This window comes from Lepidochelys kempii, chromosome 1 (assembly GCF_965140265.1).
Source record: "Lepidochelys kempii isolate rLepKem1 chromosome 1, rLepKem1.hap2, whole genome shotgun sequence".
Classification (NCBI taxonomy): Eukaryota; Metazoa; Chordata; order Testudines; family Cheloniidae; genus Lepidochelys; species Lepidochelys kempii.
Window position 1 is genome coordinate 240,529,701 of NC_133256.1, and position 20,386 is coordinate 240,550,086.

Here is a 20,386-nt window from a genome sequence, read left to right on the forward strand (position 1 = left end):
TCTCAGCCAGGAGGCTCTGCAGGCCAGGCTTGGATCGTAACCCCGACAGGGCGGGGGCGACACTGGGAAGAAGGATCCTACCACTGAGAGCCTGAGAGCCACCACCAGAGCGAGTGTCCAACCCACAGCATCCCTGCAGCACAGCCAGGGCCTGAGAAGAAGGCCAGGGACTTACAAGGAACAGACTGTGAATTGCCCTGACATTCCAGAGACGCCGTTTGTGATGTTCCCTGCCACAGAGCGGGTTGATGTGTTTCCTTTAACCTTTCCCATTTTTCCTTATTCTTTTTAAAATTAATTGTTGATTAAATAACTTGCATTTGCTTTAACTTGTATGTAATGGTCAGTGGGTCAGAGAAGTGGCGAGTGCAGAGAGAGTACCCCGGAGTGGGACACCCTAGCCCCTGTCCTAGGTGACCACAGCAGGGTTGGGGGTCGAGCCCCCCGGGAATCCTGGGCCCAGCCTTGTTGGGGTTACGAGGACTCTGCCAGACAGGAGAGTGGAAGGGGAGTCCTCAAGGGCAGGGAGGCCACTGGGTAAAGGAAGTGGGAGCGAGGACTCAGATCCTTTTGCTAGCCCACTTCACTGGGGTAGTGCAGAAGCCAGCAAAGTTCCCCACAATAGCGGGGCTATTCCCCTGCTTATATAAACACTCATTCGCCAGTCAATCTAAATAAATGTGGCTTCTCTATTTTATCAATGCAATATTGACTGTGACGTGCTAGAGGGCTAGCCTGGAAAGTTAGAGCTCCATTTCTTCTGTTTCTTTTATAAACTCCAGTACAAAGAGGGAAAGAAGCTGAAGCCCAAACCAAACTACAACAGTGTGGATCTCTCTGAAGTAGAGTGGGAAGACCAAGATGAAATAGTGAGTATCAAAAATGGATTGTAGCCTGTTCATGGCCCTTTCCTCCTAATTACTGGGGGTGAGGGAGTGGGGGTCAGTTTCCTTATGGCAGATTGTAAAAATTCTTGATTTCTTCTGTCAGGGGCTGATCATTACTAGCAGAGGGTGAGTCCCTACACAGAGAAACATTCCCTTCTCACTCCCATACAGGGTGCTTGTCTCCCCCTCTCTGGGTACGTCTACACTGCATTTGGGAGGTGTGATTGTAGCAGATGTAGACATACCCAAACTAGCTTTGATCTAGCTAGGTAGTTAGACTGGAGCTAGGTCACAGAAGAGTCGCCATGAAGCTGCAGCAGCGCAGGTGGTGGCTGCTCAAGAATGTACCCAAGGTCCCAGGTGGACAAGGTTAGCCCAGGCAGCCTCCCGTGCTGCTGCAGCTTGGCTGCTATTGTTACCTGGGCTAGCTTTTGATCTAGATCAAAAGTAGCTCAGCTGTTTCTACATGTGCTGCAGTCACACCTCCCGGTTGTGGTTTCCCTTACTTTGTGCTACTCGGGGTGGGACTACACGAGTTCTGATGGTTTCTCACTTGAGCCTGCTTCTTGTTCTCATGGGGACCAATGTAGCTGGAGTCACAAGATGGGAGGGAGGTGGGGAGGAGATCAAAGCTCTAATAAGTGCATTTTGGGAAAGTTCAAATTCAGGTCCTAACTTCAGGAGCACGGCCACATCACTATACTGGGAGACCTCCCCTTCCCCTCCCACTATCTTACCCTGAACAGCAGAGGGGTTTAAAATCTGGATACGGATTTTGCTGCCATCTAATTCTAACCTTTCCTCTCACTGTCCACTGCAGTCTGTGTGTTGGGAAGGAAATGTTTTGCAAGACCAGGATCACATGGAAGATATGGATCAAATACCAGGTGTCAGTGGTGCTGGAACACTTTTTATAGTGGGGGTGCTGAAAGCCAGCTAAGGAAACTGTAAAGCAGCAGTCCCCAGACCTTTTACCTCATACCCCCCCCTTACCTCTGTCCATGCCCCCCACCCCCCAGAGCCATGGCTTCAGGAGGTGGAGGATACGGACAGGGGTAAGGGGACCGATACTGAGGCCACAGCTGGGGGCAGGAGCAGAGGGCCGGGAGCCAGGACCGCAGGCCTGGAGGGCTGGGGGTGCTGCAGCACCCCCTGTGCCCCTAGTTCCTGTGCCTGTGACAGGTGTCTTAACAACTTAGAGCCCAGAGAGACTGTGACAGGCTCAGTCAGATCATAGAATACCCCATGCCTCCCTGGCCTTAAGTCAGATGTTCTTGGCTAGGAGAAACTTACTTTGGTAGTCACTGTTTCATGCTCAGCGGGTAATTAAGCAAGTGATTTTAGTACACTGAAGCATGAAGCAGTAACAACTTGAACAATGACCTCATTAGATTTTATAAGGTAAGTAGGCGTGGGCTTACCAGTACTTGAATGGGAGACCACCACTGGATTACCAAAGGTGCTGCAGTAAATTGTATTGCCAAGTCAGTTGGTGCCCACCTACTTTCTGAGTCAGTACTGATCTAATATCCTAGCATGATCCTAGGAGGCATTGGGCGGGAGATGCTACCTTTCAGATTAGCTAGGAAACCAAGGTCTATGGTCATTAAAGATCCCAAGCACTTTTTTTTTTCAGAAGAAGGGGTGTCCTTGAAAAATTGCATTGTGTCTACCTAAACGCCTCTTCGCTCCTCAGTTGAATAGGGTAGTCTCTTCACTCCCTGTCCCGTCATGTTTTATAATGTTGCGGTGCTCTGTTAAATATATGTGCTTCAGTCCAGAAATGGCTACATTTCAGTAGCAGGTGAAATGGTTTGCGGGAGCACCTTATGATTTGATAAATTGGTTTTAAAGTTTGTGAAGAGCTTTGGGGTTGTTCTGGAAGAACTAATATTGCTTTGTGTTTCTTTGTTGCCTTTTACCTGAGGATCTCCTAGTGCGGTGCAAACACGGAGAATATGTGTCTTGCTCACTGTCACAAAGTGCAGTTATGGCAGGATTGGCAGGTCCCTTCCCTCCAAGTCCTTAGCCTTAATGACAAGACCATCTTTATAGGCTTTAAATAATAATAATCCATATTATTATATGGCATTTACCAGCCTCCCTGTGTAAATCTTCTGAGCTGCTCATAAAATGTTCTTAGCTGAGAGCTCTGAAAAGGCAGTGGAAAAGGGGATCCAGTCATTTCTCAGTAGAAGCTTCCCCTATATGAATTACAAACCACTCCACATCCTGTCCTTATCTAATCGGAGGCACTAATGCTAATCTGTTCCTCTGTGCAGCTGAGAACAGCAATGATCAATGGAGAAACGGGTTACCTTGCTATGGACGTGAAGGTCCCTGTGGATAAAGGGGTAAGAAATCTTGGTCCTGTTCAGATCACAACTGGAATGGAGGTGGGAAACAGATGGTGATTTATGGAGGGTGCAAACCTAAAGCTCAGCATTTTGTGTGGGGATTTTAATATTATAGCATTTTACATATATAATTTGTTCAAACCAGAATGGCTCTCAGACCATTAGTCTGTCCAGGCAAAGCCAAGGAATATACTGTCCATAGATTATAGGGGCATCTCTGTAGAGGAAACAATACATGAAATCATAGGCGTTCAGGGATGGAAAAGATATATTAGGTAGACCTGATAAAAAATCAGAATGTAATTTTTGTCTCTATTTTTCTCAGATTTTCAGGGTTTTTTGATCAGCACGGATTACATTTTCATCAAAATTTTTGATGGAAAATCCTACTAAAATTGCAAATTTTGAACTAGCTCTAATATTAAGTCACCTAGTCCACTCCTGCAAGATTATCCCTCACTGTGTTTTCCATTACTGCATTCAGTCTACTTTTAATTAACTTTCTCAAGTGATTGGGCATCCATCACTTCCACAGCCTTCCAGATCTCACTGCCCGGAAGCTTTCCCTCTCGAAGGCCTTGTCTACATTAGGAAATCGCACCACTTCAGCCATCAGTTTAGCTGACCTGTTGCTGCTGACTGTAGCTTGTCCTTGTCTATGCTCACAGCTAAACAGTGGTCCGCACCAATTCAACTAAACCAGTTGTTGACAACCTTTGCTGAAATGATGCCATTTCCTAGTGTAACTAAGGTCTTACTTTCATTTGATTACTTCTAGTTATAGCTCTTGTAGCTCCCTAAATTATTCCCCTCCGTCCTCTGTGTTCACACTATTCAAGTACAGGTAGATGGTTGACTTGTCCTCCCACACCCTCATCCTTGCATTGCCTGCATATGTAATGCCTTTACATTTTTCACTGTAAGTCAATCCAACCAGCTCTGTCATTTTATTTCCTTTCTTTGTGGTATAATTTGTCAACATCTTTCTGGTACTGAAGTGCCCAGAGCAGAACGCCATAGTCTGGATGTTATCTCACTGGAGCTCTATAGAGAGTTACTATAATCTCTCTGCTGCACAACATCAGATCTCTGCACATAGAGCCCCAGCTCTCCTTGACTGCTGCCATATCATATTTGTCACTCCTCTCTAATTAGCTGCCATTAGTCTCATGCTTACGTTTCTTTCAGCATTACTGTCTCCTCACTTTCTCCCTCCCATTGTGTGGCTGTATTTCTCATTATTTTTCTCCCTCCCACTTCCAGACCATTTTCTAAAATGTTAGTGAAGATGGTCCCTAAGACACATCCTTGCTATTCTCCACTTCCCACCACCTGATATGCTATTGTTTACCATTACTTTTCATTTACAGTGTTTCAGTCAGTTTTCAATCCACAGGAAAAAGATTCTATCTAAGCCAATATTAATTAATTTTGGGGGAGTAAAATTTCATGAGGCACTGGAGCAAATGCTTTATGTAAATCCAAATATATTGTATGCACTTTATTCCCTTCATCTATTAACTTTATTCTGTCAGAAAAATCCAATCTTGTTTGTCTGGTGAGCTCTATTCTTTAGAAGCCCATGCTGCTTATTGCTCATGATTCCATTATCCTCTCAGGCAGGGGTCAGCAGCCTCTTAGTTTATTGTAGTACTGCAGACTCACAATATCATTTTCTCAGAGACATCCAAAGGAATCTTCTTTATTTCAGCATTTTTAAGAACGTCACAAATGCTTACAAGTTTCTCCATTTGCCTCCTTTTTCCCTTGTTTTTATTGTTCCCATCTGACATTTTCCTTATTTGCTTTTTTCCATCCCCTTTCTATATTTTCTCAATTCCAATTCTTTCCCCCCCCATGTTCTTTCTCAATTTTCCCCTTCTTTTTCCCATATTTTTCTCATCCCATTCTGCTTCCCCCCCCCAGTTTTTCTCTGTTAATTCACCATCCCCATATTTTATATTTCTCCCTTCCCTTTTTTTATTTTGTTACCACTGTTTCACCCCTCACCCACTTCTAATCCCTGGTTCTTCAAGTAATTTCCCCTCTGTGTAATGCACTTCAGGTTACACATGTGTTCCATGAACCCAGAACCAGAAATTTTCCCTAGAAGCATCCTTCTGGTCCACGCATGCATCCTTGCTCATCTTGTGCTCCACACTGAAGGAATGAAAGGTCCCCTACCACTTAGTTCCTTCCTACTGCTTGTGGTTTAGGACAGAGGTTCTGTGTTCATGCTGACTTTTTCAGCTTCTCTCTGTAAATAGTGTTAAGAATTTTTAGAGTTAGTTCTTAATTAGAAATAGTTTTAGGGGTTTGGTTCCCTACATTTTGGACCACCCCCCCCCAGTCAATGAGTGTTTCGCTGTACCCGCCTCAACCCCAGTTCTCCTCGGTTTCAGGAGACTATGTTGAGGATCCCCAGCTTTAAAAGCTGCATCAGGTGCCATCATGGACTACCATGATACCTGTCTGTACTGCCTGAGGGAAGCGCATATCACTTCCAGGTGCAGTATCTGTAGGTCTTTCCTGAGTCGATCTAAGCCGTCCAGGGAGTTCTGACTCCAAGAGTTCCTCATGTTACAGTCCACGAAGGCAGGAACAACCTCTGTCCAGGGAGACCCCCTGAATATAATTCTGAAGAAGAAAAGAGTGACTCCTCCTCTTCAGTCCTGGGCAGCTCCAAGACTTTCACACTCCCTCTGGCTTCAAGAAACTCTGGAGAGCAGAACCAGGGAAGAAGGGGGAAGGGAGACATAAGCGCTCCCATAAGAACTATAGGGAAGGTTCCCCATCCAAGTCCTCTAAAAAGAGAGAGGAGTTCCCATTCCATATCAAGTCATCAGTAGCTACCTGCTCCAGAATGGGACCATCCAGTACTGGGATTTTTTCAAAGGGCAACACATCAGCACCCTTTGGTCCTAGTGTGGCTTCCTTGGCACAGAAACCCTCATCTGTAGTGCCAGAGCCAGTGTATCAGCAGCTCCAGTTATGGAAGCGACTCCCTCAACTCTGGCTTGTTTCTCAGCTCCAGGTGACCTCTTGTGCTCCTGGAACAGGACTCACCACTGCATGCCAAACCCCAGTGCCCCGCACCATTCCTTCAGCTAGTACCGATCTCCCTGCAGTACCCCTTTGCATGCCCATTCTCGAGCAGGGGTTGAGCCAGACTGTTGCCCATACCATCAAAGAGCACCTCTGGTACCGAGGGCTTTCCATCTGGATCTGAATCCTCAAAGTCTGAAGAGGACTAGGACAGACCCACCTGGACTATGCCTTGAGGGAATTGAGCCCAGACAGGACATTGGGAGTCTCCAGCGTAACTCTCTCCTCCCATCTGAGAGAGTACTCACCCTACTCCCACTGGGGCCCTGCACTGAGGGGGTATGATACCTCACAGTGGCAGTATTTGGGACCAGAAGACCCATGAGACTACCCCCCAATGAACATACCTCATGGCACAAGGGACCTAAGGAGATTCAGAGCTCCCAAAGAAGAGGAAGAGCATCTTCAGCCTCCTCGAGAAGTGTAATTAAAGCAACAGGAGGAAGAGGATCAACAGAATAGGAGGATACCATGCCAGTGACCTTGTCCTCCTCTTCCCCAGACAAGACAGTTATTCCAGTTTCCCCACTGTGTCCTGTTACCCTAAGGTCTTCCTGGACTTCCTTTAAAAGAATGGCAAAGTTATTTCAAATCTCTCAGGAAGAGGCCCATGAAAACCCCACAGACACTGCTGGAAATCCGTCATAGCTTGGCTCTGAGTAGAGTGGCTCTTCCAATAAACAAGCTTATCCTTGAACCTGCCAAGATACTTTGGCCCTCATCTTCCATGGTACCACCAGTATCCAAGCAGGATAAATAAGAGATTTCATACCTGCAAAAGGGTTGGAGTACCTATCCTCTTACCCACCTCCCAATTCATTGGTAGTGTCTGCAGTCACTGAGAATAGCAGACACACAGGCCAGGTTTACACCACTTGAGAAAGAAGCAAAGAGGCTCAACCTCTTTGGAAGAAAGATACACTCTTTGACCTCCCTGCAGTTTCAAATCTCAAACTGCCAAATGTTGATGGTCAATTATGATTTTACCATCTATGGTAAGCTAGCTGGCTTTGCCAATAAAATGCCCTAGGAAGTTAGAGACCGGCTCCAGGCCCTGACTGTTAAGGGAAAGGAAGTGATGAGATCAGCCCTCCAGATGAACTTAGACAGGGCGGTGAGGTCCATCTCAACGGCCGTCATAATAAGATGCTCATTGTGGCTTCCCTTCTTGAGAATCCCAAAGGAAGTACAAACAGTGGTGGAAGGCCTCCAATTTGAATCTGACAAGCTGTTCAGCACAAAGACAGATGAGTCTCTTCACTCATTGAAAGTCTCCTGAGCCACACTTAATTCACTGAGTATTTGTACACCTGTAATTAAAAGAGAACCCCGTACCATAATTTAGACAACCAACCCTACCTGTCTTTCATCACCAGCAGCAGTATGGATTGCCATGCAAGCATCAGAGAACACATAGGAATGGTGCCCAGGGAAAACTACTCTTTACTTCCCAACCACTATCACCTCTGAAACCAGAATTTTGACAGGCCATTTGAGAGCTGCACATCAATGGTCTCACTGGATGTAGTCAACCTCTGGTCATTCCCCTCCGTTTGGAGGCAGACTTCCCATTACCTATCTTCCTGGACTCAAATCATGGTGGACAGATGGGTGTTAGGGATTGTCTTCTTGGGCTACGTATCTCCCCAGTCACCTCCCTGCCCTTTTTCGGAGATCTCTCTCATGAGAGGGTTTTTCTGTAGGATGTGAACACTCCTTGAACTGGGGGTGGTAAAACTAGTACCTCCAGCAGTAAGGGGAAAGGAGTTCTACTCAAAGTACTTTCTCGTCCCTGAGAAGACAGGAGGATGAAGATCCATTCTGGACCTCAGGGAATAAGTTTATCTGCTGCCTAAAGTTCAGAATGGTGACTCATCAATTGTCCCATCTCTAGATCAGGCAATTGGTTCACAGCCCTCGATTTCAAGGATGCCTGCTTTCATGTGGACGTTCATCCAGCACAAACGAGATTCCAGAGATTTGTAGCCAGTCAACAGCACTATATTTGCAGGGTTCTCTCATTTGGACTCTCAACGCTGCTGAGTGTTTACCAAGGTACTTTGCTGTGTTGTCTTCATACTGGTCTCACATGCTTGTTTCTGTCACCAACAGAAGTTGGTCCAATAAAATATATTACCCCATCTTGTGTCTCTAATACCAAGGTACCGTCAGTGGTGCCAGCTCACCCCTGCTGGCAAGGGCCAATGGTATACCATTACTTAGACCGCTGGCTCCTAGAGGGCTGATCTTACCAGGAAACATGAGAAGCAACCTCCATACTTCTGGATCTCTATGAGAGTTTGGGTTTCTGGTGAACCTGGAGAAATCTTCCTTGGAACCCACACAGCTGATAGAATTTATCAGGATGAAGCTGGACACTGTGGCCTCCAGGGCATGTTACCGGGCAACTGCTTTCTCTTCATTGAACTCATACACCAAATACAGATGAGCCCCAGAATGGCCATACAATCCTGCTGACTCTGTTGGGTCATATGGCTGCACGTACCTATGTGACACATTAGCAAGAATTAATCTCAGATATCTATGAGCCTGGTTGTGGACTATATGCACTCCAGGCAAGCACAGTCTTGACTTACTCATCATGGTTCCCCAAGAGGTCTTAGCCTCACTTACTTGGTTTGTGTGGGTACCTTCAACTCCCACTTCCAACAAAGACTATGACCATGGGTGCATCCTTCTTAGGTTGGGGAGCAAATGTGGAAGGGCAGGTTTCTCAAGGGACATGATCTCTGCAGGAGTCTATGCTTAATATCAGCATTTTGGAACTAAGAGCAGTCAGACCGCCCTGTGAGTAATTCCTCCTGCCCAACTGCAGCCAGTCAGTCCAAGTATTATTAAACAACATTATGGCAGTCTGCTATGTCAACAGCTGTGTGAGGAGGCCATTGACCTTGGAATTGGTACATTCCCATGTAGATTACCCTGATCGCCACTGACCTTCCAGGAATCCAATCACCCTGGCAGACTCTCTAAGCAGATATTTCTCCACAGAAAACTAGTGGAAAGCTGCATGACATGACTCTTCATATGGTGTTTTAGGTGTGGCGACTTGGATCCAGGATCTCTTTGCATCCCGTGTGAACAGCAAGTGCAAAGAGTTCTGTTCTGGGGGGACGGGGCGGGGGTTGCACCGTAGGCTCTCGGGGTGACGCTTTCCTCAGACAATGATCAGGACCTGTGAGGTATGTCTTCCCTGACTCCTTCATTACCACGGATTTTGAGGAAAATCAGACAGGACAAGATGTGAGAGATTTGGATCACACAGGGGTGGGCCCGTCAGTTCTGGTACTCTATGCTTTTGCAGCTGTCAGCCTGGCCTCCTTCCTATTTCCCTTAACTCAAGATGAGGGAGGGACTTATCACTTACAACCCCCTCACACTTTTCATGAGGGCATGGTATTTGGATGGATGTCAGCATTAGAAAAGGCCTATTCAGCTGATGTCCAGGGCATCCTGAGCAGTGGCAGAAAGGACTGCCAGGAAATGTTACAAAGCAAAATGGGGGAAAAAATGTTTTGGTGTGATCAATCAGGAATTTCCTCTTTACAAAAACACATTCTAGATGCATTGTGCTACTTCATAGCCTTAAAATCCCTGGGGTATTTATTAGCTCCTTCAGAATACACCTTACAGCCCTCATGAAGTTCCATCTGTCAGTAGAGGGCTATTCTGTTTTTTCTCATCCAGACATTTCCTGCTCCTTGAAAGGTATGATTTAGAACCCTGGATGAACAAAGTGATAAGTGGCCTTGGCAAGAGATGGCTTTTACTCTGTGGCCCTACTAGCCTATCCAGAAAGTGAAACTGACCAGTTATCAATTTCACAGTGCTCCAAAGATGCATTGAGCTGGACAGGAAGTGAAAGTGACAAACTTACTTGTCAGTTCTGCTGTGCTGCTTTGATGGCACATAGAATCAAGTAGCAGACATCAGAAAGCAGAGGAGGGGATTTGTGGCAGAGCTTAGGGTTGATAAGAATGAGGCAGGTGGAAAGGGCTGAGTGAAGGGAATATAGATTGTGGTGTCTTTGGCATAGAAGTGACCCCCACACTTAATTCCTAGTTTCCAAGGCCAGATGGGACCATTGTGATCATCTAGTCTGATCTCATGTATAACACAGGTCATAGAACTTCTCCAAAATAATTCCTAGAGCAGATCTTCTAGGAAAAAAATCCCATCTTCATTTTAAAAATTGCCAATCATGGAAAATATACCACAACCCTTGGTACTTTGTTCTAATAGTTAATTACCCTCACTGTTAAAAATGTATGCCTTATTGCCAGTCTGTATTTGCCTAATTTCAAAGTGAATTTAGAAGGGAATTGCCAAGGGATGAGATAGAGAAGGGATTTAAGGACACTCCTTAAAGAGGTCTAGTGGCAGAGAAGCCTCTATTGATTGCATTGACTGTAAAGATAGGAGTTAAACCAAAAGAGCAAGGACATGCCCAATATGCCAATACCCTGTGCCAGGGCATTGAGAAGGAGGCAACTGGGTGACAGGGTGAAATGCAGCACTGAGCTGAAGAAGGATGAGGAGAGAGAAGGAGCCAGGGCCACACACAAAGTGAGAGTGGGAATCAAGGCCAGAAGAGAGGAAAGTTCTTCACCACCAAGAACAACACAAACCCACTATCTTTAGCCATCATCTCAGTGCTTAAAGAGTGGTAGCCACAGGGCAAACAAGGTTGTTCTGAGAGATAGGTTTTCTGTATCCACTCAAGCTTCAGGGTGGGGGACCCAAATTAATGAACCTCTGTGTGGCAGCCCAAGGCTGGGTTTCTGGACTGGCCACATTTTATCATTTACTGAAGTGATTGGAGCACTTTTCTTTGGCCAATGCTCAGCTGTCAGACAGTTGACAAATCTCCCACACCAGGGAGCTGTCTGTGTGCAGTGTAGATGGCTTTGCCTCAAGTCCCTTTGACTGCTAGTGCCAGATGGATTTTTTACACACACACACACACCAGTTCCATTGCAGAGCCGGCCATTGATAGTGGAGGTGCAGAGTGAGGGCAGTCGGCTTCAGCAGTGTTCCTGAACATGCTCAATCTGTGTGAGCATGCTCAGTACAAGCCAAGGAGCAAATCTGGGGAGGAGAGGAGGGTTGTCACGTGAAGCCACATGCCACCCCATGTGTCACCTCTGCATCTGTTTTCATGCTAACCCACCTGCTGAGTACACAAACTCAGGACACAGTGCAGGCTGACACTGGCAGATCCTGTGTGTAACCCTTCTGCCCGTCAGAGTTGGCAGCAACAAGGGCCGGGTTCAATATCTAGGGGTTCCATTCCAATAACACAATGCAAACCGGCTCGAGCCCCCACCCAGTGACCTGGGAAAAATATATACCACCCCCGCTGGGCGCCTCCAAGAGGCAATACTTCCCCTCTCGCAAGCACATAGTCTGAGTGTAGCAAAAGTCTTTTAATAACAGAGAGAAACAATGTGGCATTATGTTGGGGAAACACCACCAACAGGATTCATAACACAACCCATGAGCAAAAACAACCCCACCCCAGGCAAATTGGGGCATGCCCTTTTCCCTTTGGTTCTTGAGTCCAGCAACCCCAAATCACCCAAAGTCCCAAAAGTCCAATGCCCCAAAAGTCTCTGTCCCTGGTCAGGGCAGCCCCAGAGTTCGAAAGTTTATCGGCGGAGCTTTACCTCCCAACCTGGGTGGAAATGGGACGGGGGTAAGAGGCACCTTACGTGATCTGAAGCTGACCGCCCCATAGCTCCATAGCGGCGCTCCGCCAGCCGCCCCACGAACTCCTTCGCTCAGCTGCGCTCCGCTCCGCCAGCCGCCCCACGAACTCCTTCGCTCAGCTGCCCCACGAACTCAGCTCCACGGCCCACAAGCAGCTCCTGCCATCCACACACTGCTCCGCGTCGAACTGCTTCACCAGCCGTCCCGCAAACTGCTCCACAATATATCTTCAGGCTCCCCCACTACTTAACACAACACTCAGTGATTTCAGCTCTTAGGTGAATTCAGCTTATAGTAGGGGAGCCCCAGGGCTGGTGCACTGTCAGCCCAAAGTGAGCTCAGCAGCCTATAACTAGACTTCTAATGAAATCAAAATTAGCTCTGATATTCCACAGTGGAGAGAGGAGGAAGTGCAATCAGCATGTAAGGCCCTCACCAAGGGGCCCATGCCACCAAGTACTACTACTTGTCCCCAGCCTCTCTCCATTCACACAGTTTTGGAACCCATGACCCTTGCCTAGCGAGTGCTACTTAGTTGATGGTGAATCCCTCCATCATAACAAAAGGCCATGTACAGTTCCAAGCACAGTTCCCATAATCAGGGTAATAACAATTTATTCTTCCTGCCCCAATAACAGAGACACTGGGGATCCCACAGCAGCCAAAGTGACCATTTGGGCAGCTATGGTCTCATTCTAGGCGTGGTGGGTGTGCCTATGCAAATGAGATCGGCCCCTGAAGTTCTTTTCCACAACTTGCCACACCTCACCACCAGATGTCAGGGTGGAGCTCATCCTGACACTGCTTACATCCTCCCCCCAGCCGAGACTTTGTCGTCCCGACAAATCACACTCCCTTTATACCAACTCATTGGTTTCCTCCAAAGGGCCTCAGGAAGCCCACTTTAGCTTCCACAAGCCTGTGTGCTAAATGTATTGGCTCCTCACTAGTCACCCCAGGTGCATCATAAGTTAACCGTTTCACTGGTCTTATCACCCTGTCTCGTCTATTGAGAATCTCTGTTGCCGAGGTAGGGGGAACATCCTCTTGAGTGACGGATGGAGAGGCTTCCCTGGAGGGTCCCTCGGCTACTGGCGTAGGCCCCTGCACTCCTAGTTCTAACGCTGGAGGGTCCAAGGTGCCCAGGACATCCTCTACCTGTCTGTCCCCATTGTCCAATAACCTGTGTGTGTCATCACAGGGGGGTCTCATCAGCAGCACCGGGGTATCAGAAATGGGCCTAAATAGTTCCGCCATTGGGTTTAGGGCGGAAGAGGGAAAACTCTCGTTTGGTTCAGCTGATCGAGACTGAAATCTTGTCTCCATCCCAGGATACACCAGGGTTGTGTCTTCCTCCTCAGACTCACTCTCAGATGTGCAGAATAGGGGTAAGTTAGCTGCAGGGGGCCCACTGTCTGTGTTGGATGGCGGCTTTGGTCTAGCACCTCTGTTCTGCCCGGCGGCCCTGCCGTGGCCCATCTCACAAGGGGTGCTTACCAATTCCCCCACAGGGAGCAAAAGGTTTCTATGCACCGTCTTTATTTGCCCTGGACCGTCTTCAGGTTTGATCTTGTAGACTGGCAGATCTCCCAGCTTTTCCATCACCAGGTAAGGTATTGCCTTCCATCTGTCAGCTATCTTGTGTTTGCCAGCAATACCCAAATTTCGCAGCAGGACTCTGTCCCCCGGCTGGAGCTCCTGCGAACGCACTCTAGCATCATATCGATGTTTGTTGCGGTCTGCGTTCTTCCGAGCCGCAGCGGTAGCTAAGCGATAAGCATCCCGCAGCTTTTCTCTTAGTCGGGATACATACTGCTGATGAGTTTCATAGCTATCTCCATCCTCTGATACACCAAAGCACAAGTCTATGGGTAATCTTGGTTCTCGCCCAAACATCAAGAGATATGGGGTGACTCCCGTAGCATCGTTCTTTGTGGCATTGTAGGCATGCACCAGAAATGCGACATGCTGGCTCCAGGTTGCCTTCTGCTCTGGTCGCAAAGTTCCCAACATATCTAATAGGGTTCGATTGAACCTCTCGGGCTGAGGATCACCTTGGGGGTGATAAGGCGTTGTCCTAGACTTTTTAATTCCTGCTATCTTCAGCACCTCCTTCAGAAGGTGACTCTCAAAATCCCGCCCCTGATCAGAGTGTATCCGAGCCGGGAATCCATAGACTGAGAAATATTTGTCCCACAATACTCGAGCAATGGTGGTGGCCCTCTGATCACGTGTGGGATATGCTTGTGCATACCGTGTAAAATGGTCAGTCACTACTAGAATGTTTCCAACATTCCTCTTGTCTACCTCCACAGACAAGAAATCAATGCATACCAACTCCAAAGGTTTGTTGCTGGTGATGTTCTTGAGATATGCAGCCCTCGTGGGCAGAGTTTTCCTTTGAACACATCGAGCGCAAGTCTCACATTTCCTGCGAACATCTTCAGCCATTCGGGGCCAATAGAACCTACTACGAATAAGTTCCAGGGTCCTCTCCATCCCTAAATGCCCAAAGTCATCATGCAGGGCCCTCATGACCAGGGCTCTGTACTTTTTTGGCAGTACTAGTTGTGCTCGTTGTTTTTGTAAAGGGTCAGTGGTCATTCGGTGTAGCACTCCCTGAATCAGTTTTAGTTTGGTCCATTCTCTCAATAGTAGTTTACCCTCCGGGTTAGGTGGGACAACCGCAGCTGGGCTTCGCCCCTCCCTTTTGGCAAGTAGTGTATCACGAATGTCAATATCTTGCCGCTGGGCTTCTTGCCAGTCAGCCGCATTGAGCATGGGCAAAGGAGATTGGTCTAATGCAATATAGTTCACCGAAGCAGAAGGCATGCATTCAGGGGGCAGGCCCAAAGCTTCTGCAACACATCCCTGAAAGTCTTCACGGGCCTCTGGCTCTCGGCGACTCACACTGCAAATAGCTCTCACTCCATCTGTGGGTATCACAGCAACTTCTGGAGCCTGCGGACGCCTGGACAATGCATCTGCATCTACATTGCTTCTCCCTGATCGGTACTGAATGCTGAACTCATAGCTAGCCAAGGCGGCCACCCATCTCTGCCCTGTAGCATCCAGCTTAGCACTTGTTAACACATAAGTCAGTGGATTGTTGTCTGTCCACACCTGGAACTGAGCACCATACAAGTAGTCTCGAAATTTCTCAGTGATGGCCCATTTCAAGGCCAAAAACTCCAGCTTGTGGGTGGGATAGCGAGTTTCACTATCAGACAATCCTCGGCTGGCAAAGGCTACCGGTTTACATTTGCCTTCCACTTCCTGGTACAGGACTGCTCCCAGACCCTCCAAACTGGCATCAGTATGCAGGATAAATGGTTTGCTTGGGTCAGCAAAAACTAGGACTGGAGCATGAGTTAGGCAAGTAATGATTTCTCGAAAAGCCCTTTCACATCTCTCATCCCACCGTGGCCCAAATGGTGCAAAGGGGCCATTGTGTCTCTGCACAGGAGGCTTTGGGGACCTCCCCTTATTCTTGGACTTAGATTTGTTCTTGCTGGACTGATGTCCCCTGGTAAGATCATTCAGAGGCTTTACAATCGTAGCATAGTTTTTCACAAATCTGCGGTAGTAGCCACTAAATCCAAGGAAGGTCTTGAGTTCTCTGTAGTTACTTGGACGTGGCCATGTAGTGAGTGCTTCTATTTTATCAGGATCGGTACTCACACCTTCTTGGGACACAATGTGACCCACATACTTCACTGAGGTTCTGCAGAACTGGCATTTGTCAATTGAAAGCTTCAGACCATAATCCTCCAACCTATCAAGCACTTTAAGAAGTCTTTCTTCATGCTCCTCTAAGGTTCTTCCAAACACAATCAGGTCATCCAAATAAACTAACACTTGCAGTAAATTCATGTCTCCCACAACTTTCTCCATGAGACGTTGAAAGGTGGCAGGTGCTCCAGAAATCCCTTGGGGCATGCGTTCGAACTGATAAAACCCTAATGGGCAGATGAAGGCTGTCTTCTCCTTATCTTCTTCTCCCAGAGGGATCTGGTAGTATCCACTTCGAAGATCCAACACAGAGAACCACTGGCTTCCCAGCAAACAGTCTAAGGCGTCTTGCACTCGAGGCATAGTGTACTGGTCGACCACAGTACGGCTGTTTAGGGTGCGGTAGTCAATACACATCCGGATTTTCCCATTCTTTTTGCGGACTACCACAATGGGTGAGGCGTATGGGCTGCGGGACTCTGTAATGATGCCATTCGCAGCCAGCTCCTGAAGATGATGTCGCACATCTTCCATCTCAGAGAGAGCAATCTTCCTAGATCTCTCCCTGAAAGGTCGAGAGTCATGTAGTCTGATATTGTGCTCTACTCCTTTTGCACATCCCACATCCCACTCATGCAGTGAGAACACCTTGGATCTTTCACAAAGTTTCTTCCTCAGGCGATCTTTCCAGTCCTCGGACACTGGTGAATCTCCAAAGTCAAACTTTGCTGGGTCTATTGCCGAAACTGGAGTTTCATACTGGGGTTTTACAATCGACTCAGGCTCAAAGAGGTCTGCTATCTTTTGTCCTTGCTTCACAAAAATATCACGACTCGTTTCATTAGCAATCAGGATAGTCACCCTTTCCTGGGCTTCAGCAGGTAGGGTTATGACTCCACTGGGGACCAGCACTCCTTCAGGGAGCTCTCCTCCCATCGGCTGCTCTATCATTGCTAACGTCCCTTTACTGCCTTTCAGACAGGTACTCATGACAAGCACTTCTTGCTCCGTCCTTGCAGGCACTACTAAGGGGGTTGTGCCCGCGTACTTCAGTGCCCCAAGCGGTAGCTCAGATGTGTCCCTTTTAGCGCTCTCAATTTTCCTATAGGCTTCAGCACAAAGCGTATGGATCATCAGGGTATTCAGGTACTGGTCCCCAGCCCGCCTTCTGCAGTAATCCGCGAGTACCTTGAAGAGACTGGAGTTGGTCCCTATCAGCACAGACACATCGGAAGTCCCTTTAGGGTCAGGGCATATTAAGGCAGCTGTGTCTACCTCTTCTCTTACCCCAGCAACCTCCTCTGGGAATTCCAGGTGCACTATGACATACCCTTGATAGGGGTATTCATCCATGCTGAGGCCACATAGGCCAAGGCCAGTCAGTGGCTGCATAGGCAGGTGCCTAAGCATCTGTTGGTAGAATGACTGAAATATAATAGTCACTTGAGATCCAGTGTCAAGCACTGCTTTACACTCCACCCCTTCGATCCTCACCATGACCTCTGCTCGAGGCCCTATCAGTCCTGCAGGGATCCCAGCTGGACAGTCTTTTCTGGGGGAATCTTCAAATCCTGCAGACCTGGGGGGTCCCCGTCCCCAGACCCTCTGGCAGCTACCGGATCTCTCCCAACTGATCCTCAGCTTTCCATACACTAAGGAGGGGTTTTCTTCATTACGGCACTTGGCAGCACTGTGTCCATCCTGACCACATCGGTAGCAGAAGAATTGACCTTTCCCCCTTCGCCTGGGGGGGATGGTGGCTCTAAGTGCGGGCTTCTCAATCGCCACAGTTTGAGGCTTCTTATTCCTAGAAGTCTTAACTCGGTCAACGGTACTTTGCAGCTCAGCTATCCGTTCCGTCAGGACCTGCATTTGTTGGGCAAGTTCCTCTCTGGTGCTCACCATCAGTACACTGGCCATTTGCAGTGGTGTTGTGCTGGCTGGCTCCGATGTTTGGGCTTCCCAAAACTCACTGGCAGCCTGCCTTTCTTCCTCCTCTCTGACCTCTTTTATCAGCTGGGAGTAACTTGGGGGATGTTCCCGTCGTTCTCTTAGCCGGAGATGAAGTAGAATCGGGTTCTGATACTGAGTTCCTCTTACAATTTGAGCCAGTCTGGTCTGATCCATCTGCTCAGCAGTCACTGCTCCCCTCATGACAGCTCTCTGAAGCAGTCTCTCCAGTCTCTGTATGTAGGCTGAAGCCTTCTCGCCCTTTTGTTGTCGGGAATTAAGGAACTTACAGTAGCTGTCTTCAGGGCCCTCTACGCTCCCAAAGTTGTGTTCAAGGGCCTCTAGGCAGTCCTTCACACCGACCCCAGGGTCAATGAGCTTCAGGGTGCGAATCACATCTAATGCTGGGCCGCCAAGGCTCTCTATAAGGCATCTTCGCTTTTCTGCATCTGGTACGGCCCACTCTTGCAGCATTTCAGTGGTATGCTCTAACCAGGGTTCAAACTCCTCCTCCCCAGCAAATAATCTTAACTTACGACAAGAGTCTGACTCAGCATGGGGCAGCACAACCTTTTCCAATATTTGCCCCAGAGCTTTTGTCCAATCATCAGCCGAGGCTGCAGCCTCCGAGCTAGAAGCTGCTGAGCCAGGGCCCAACAAACCTGACATATTAGCCATTATACAAACAGTAATTTCCTCAAAATATAAGCACAAACAAAAAAATATAAATTGTTTCCCAATGTAGTGGATCACTCAACAGGTGCTTGCGAGGGGTACTGACCCAGGCGATCCCGGACGAGCCCCCAAAAATGTAACCCTTCTGCCCGTCAGAGTTGGCAGCAACAAGGGCCGGGTTCAATATCTAGGGGTTCCATTCCAATAACACAATGCAAACCGGCTCGAGCCCCCACCCAGTGACCTGGGAAAAATATATACCACCCCCGCTGGGCGCCTCCAAGAGGCAATACTTCCCCTCTCGCAAGCACATAGTCTGAGTGTAGCAAAAGTCTTTTAATAACAGAGAGAAACAATGTGGCATTATGTTGGGGAAACACCACCAACAGGATTCATAACACAACCCATGAGCAAAAACAACCCCACCCCAGGCAAATTGGGGCATGCCCTTTTCCCTTTGGTTCTTGAGTCCAGCAACCCCAAATCACCCAAAGTCCCAAAAGTCCAATGCCCCAAAAGTCTCTGTCCCTGGTCAGGGCAGCCCCAGAGTTCGAAAGTTTATCGGCGGAGCTTTACCTCCCAACCTGGGTGGAAATGGGACGGGGGTAAGAGGCACCTTACGTGATCTGAAGCTGACCGCCCCATAGCTCCATAGCGGCGCTCCGCCAGCCGCCCCACGAACTCCTTCGCTCAGCTGCGCTCCGCTCCGCCAGCCGCCCCACGAACTCCTTCGCTCAGCTGCCCCACGAACTCAGCTCCACGGCCCACAAGCAGCTCCTGCCATCCACACACTGCTCCGCGTCGAACTGCTTCACCAGCCGTCCCGCAAACTGCTCCACAATATATCTTCAGGCTCCCCCACTACTTAACACAACACTCAGTGATTTCAGCTCTTAGGTGAATTCAGCTTATAGTAGGGGAGCCCCAGGGCTGGTGCACTGTCAGCCCAAAGTGAGCTCAGCAGCCTATAACTAGACTTCTAATGAAATCAAAATTAGCTCTGATATTCCACAGTGGAGAGAGGAGGAAGTGCAATCAGCATGTAAGGCCCTCACCAAGGGGCCCATGCCACCAAGTACTACTACTTGTCCCCAGCCTCTCTCCATTCACACAGTTTTGGAACCCATGACCCTTGCCTAGCGAGTGCTACTTAGTTGATGGTGAATCCCTCCATCATAACAAAAGGCCACGTACAGTTCCAAGCACAGTTCCCATAATCAGGGTAATAACAATTTATTCTTCCTGCCCCAATAACAGAGACACTGGGGATCCCACAGCAGCCAAAGTGACCATTTGGGCAGCTATGGTCTCATTCTAGGCGTGGTGGGTGTGCCTATGCAAATGAGATCGGCCCCTGAAGTTCTTTTCCACAACTTGCCACACCTCACCACCAGATGTCAGGGTGGAGCTCATCCTGACACTGCTTACATCTGTACGCTGCTCAACCTCCAGTATTATTTAAAACAATCTTAGAGCCGTTTGCAGTGGGCCTGCCTTCTCACTGGTATATGGTATATTCAGGTGTTCTCCATAGTTCAGGGGTTCTCGAACTGGGGGTTGTGACCCCGCAAGGGGTCACAAGGTTATTACTTGGGGGTTGCGAGTACATGCACAAAACAGAGAGCAGCAACCTCTATAAAATATATAATTTCAATCTAGTGTTTTAGAAAATTGTGTACACCTTTCCATCGCAATGTAATGTATTTACTTCAAAAAGTATTGTAAATGTATAATGCAGCGATCCTTGTTCCTAAACAAAATATTTAATTGTATTATCACCACTTTAAAGGAATTGGACTCTGGGGATTGTAGATAACAAACGCAGGTTTGTTGTCTTGAGGCTAAAAAGTGGGACTGAGACACCATTAGAGGGCTTGATTGTTCAGCAGCTGAAGAGCTGCATTAAACCACAGATCAATCAGAATACTGAGATCGGCAAAAAAAAAGAAA

The 20,386-nt window shown here is 48.0% G+C and overlaps 1 protein-coding gene across 1 annotated transcript in view; it reads left to right on the forward strand.

The window, feature by feature from the left end:
* The window catches only part of CACNA2D4 (calcium voltage-gated channel auxiliary subunit alpha2delta 4), a 174,845-nt gene that overhangs the window by 53,086 nt on the left and 101,373 nt on the right, over nt 1–20,386 (forward strand). Inside the window, exons 18-19 of the mRNA XM_073335235.1 lie at nt 783–869; nt 3,170–3,241. Coding sequence (XP_073191336.1) covers nt 783–869; nt 3,170–3,241 — 159 coding nt within the window. The remainder of the gene's footprint in view (nt 1–782; nt 870–3,169; nt 3,242–20,386) is intronic.